At 36.9% G+C, this 2,500-nt stretch overlaps 1 protein-coding gene across 1 annotated transcript in view; it reads left to right on the top strand.

Moving 5' to 3' along the window:
* LOC144960638 (uncharacterized) overlaps nucleotides 1-2,500 on the top strand; it is a 13,521-nt gene that overhangs the window by 1,923 nt on the left and 9,098 nt on the right. The window contains exon 2 of the mRNA XM_078893876.1: nucleotides 1-146. This exon is cut by the window's left edge and continues 60 nt beyond it. Within this exon, the coding sequence (XP_078750002.1) occupies nucleotides 1-146 (146 nt within the window). The remainder of the gene's footprint in view (nucleotides 147-2,500) is intronic.

The raw sequence follows: 2,500 nt of genomic DNA, 5'->3' as shown, positions 1-2,500 counted from the left end.
TAAGCATCACATGCTCTGCCGTCGGCCCTACGTATTGGGCTAATACAGTCTTCACTATGGAAATTGGAAAGAAGGGTCATTCTCCTATGGCTATTCATACTTGTAAAGAGCTTATCACGGGACCAGGCATCAAAGAAAATATCAAGGTAAATATATATATATATATATATATATATATATATATATATATATATATATATATATATATATGTATGTAGAGGTAGTTCTATAGATAGTTAGACATATTAATATATGAATAGATGAAGAGATAAAACAGAAATAAAAAACGGGAGAGAGTGGTAGATAGATAGATAGATAGATAGATAGATAGAGAGGGAGAGAGAGAGAGAGAGAGAGAGAGAGCGAAAGAGAGGGATGAAAAGAGGGAGATATAAAGTGATATATATATATATATATATATATATATATATATATATATATGTGTGTGTGTGTGTGTGTGTGTAGAGAGAGAGAGAGAGAGAGAGCGAAAGAGAGAAAAAGAGAGAGAGAGATAGAGAGAGAGGCATAGAGAGAAAAAGACAAGTAGAGAAAGATAGAGAGAGAGACAAAGAGAAAGAAAAAAGAGAGATAGAGAGGGGGGGGATAGAGAGAGTAAAAACGAGAGACAAAGATACACAGAGAGAAAGAGAGAGAAAAGAGAGATATCGAGAGAGAAAGAGAGAAAAAGAGAGAGAGAAAGATAGAGAGAGCTAGAGAGAGAAAGAGAGAGAGACAAAGATAGAGAGAGATAAAGATAGAGAGAGAGAAATATATATAGAGAGAGAGTAAGGGAGAGATAGAGAAGGAGAGAGAGAGAAAGATAGAGAGAGATAGAGAGAGATAGAAAGAGACAGAGACAAAGATAGAGAGAGATAAAGATAGAGAGAGAGAAAGATAGAGAGAGTAAGAGAGAGAGAGAAGGAGAGAGAGAGGGAGAGAGAGAGGGAGAGAGAGAGAGAGAGGGAGAGAGAAAGAGAGAGAGAAAGAGGGAGAGAGAGATAGAAAGAGAGAGGAAGGAAGGGAGAAAGAGTGTGAGGGAGAGAGAGAGGGAGAGGGAGAGAGGGAGGGAGGGAGGGAGGGAGGGAGGGAGAGAGTGAAATGTAAAATGTCTTATACAAAACAACAACGTTGGAATCAGGGTTTTTCACATCAATGTCCACCATACGGCCACTGACTATGCTTGGCATTGCTTTACGGGATCATATTGAGGCTGTTATCTAAACACAAATCATATTAAAAAAAAAAACAAAAAAAAAAACGTGTGCAACTATGTTGTCTAGTTGTACTACAATCGTCTTTGGACCTGAAGAACCAGAGTTCGTGTCCCAAACGATGCATATTTGAATATTTTGAAAAAAAGGTCTTCACCAACATTCTCTGACCGGGTCCAGGTGTAAAATGAGTACCTGGCCGTTAGCAGCGTTGTATTTGTTCGAAAAAAAATAAAATGTGAAAGTAGCCTAATAAGCGTCAGATCGGCTAGTCCTGCATGTGAAGTGTTGCTGCTGTCTTGGGACCCTTTGACTCCATCCTTACCAGCATTTTCCAGATTTTCCCCAAAACTTCACACCCAACTAATACAAAAATATATTATTTTTCCCTCAAACGTAATAGCAGTAAAATTTTTGCGATAGATAATTTCCTGTTGCAAAACATGCTCTACAACACACTGTGTTCATTTTCTTTCAATTTTATGATGTACAAAAGAAATTTGAATTTAAAAAATGTTGGTTGTATCGTAATGAATGGGACGATTTTCCCATAGTTGTTATGGAGAGGGTTAACAGGTGAAGTCCAGGGAGACATTAACCGTTTCCTTACCACCTGTAGAACGAGACATGACGCATGTCAGGCGCTATTACAATGAGGTTTTTCCCGGACTCAGACAGCGCTATTAACGGCCAGGTACTCATTTTATACCTGAGTATGGTGTGAGATTGTGAGTAAAGAGCTTTTTCCAATGACTCAACAACGCGATGAGCGAGGCTCAAACAGCAGGACCTTCCGATCCAAAAGCGAATGTCATACCACTTGACCACAAAGCCGCACAAATATATATTTTTTTTATTCATATTAATTTTGTACATTACCGACTTTTAAGAATGATCTTTGTTTAATTAATAAGAACATAACATTATTTCGTAGAGAGCTTGTTTGAGTTATAAAAATCAATTTTTCTGCTGGATAAGCCTGTCATTTTGGGAAAATACTGAAAATGATCTGTAGGAGATTGTTAACCCAGCTATAGGGAAATTGTCACATTCGTTACGATACAACCAACATTTGTCTTATTTAAATTACCTTTGTACATCTTAAGATTTAAAGAAAATGAACAGCGTATTGTAGAGCATGTTTTGCTAAAGAAATTATATATCGACAGAACTTACTGCTATTGTGTTTGAGTGATAAAAAAAAACGATTTTTGTGTTAATTTGGTGAGGAGTTTTGTGGAAAATCCTGAAAATGAATGTTAAAGAAAAGGTTTTGCACGTTTAACGGA

Source organism: Berghia stephanieae, chromosome 15 (assembly GCF_034508935.2).
Source record: "Berghia stephanieae isolate SIO BIC M18660-M18661 chromosome 15, UCSD_Bste_1.3, whole genome shotgun sequence".
NCBI lineage: Eukaryota > Metazoa > Mollusca > Gastropoda > Nudibranchia > Aeolidiidae > Berghia > Berghia stephanieae.
Note: the sequence above shows the minus strand (reverse complement) of the source record. Positions and strands in the feature narration are given on the sequence as shown.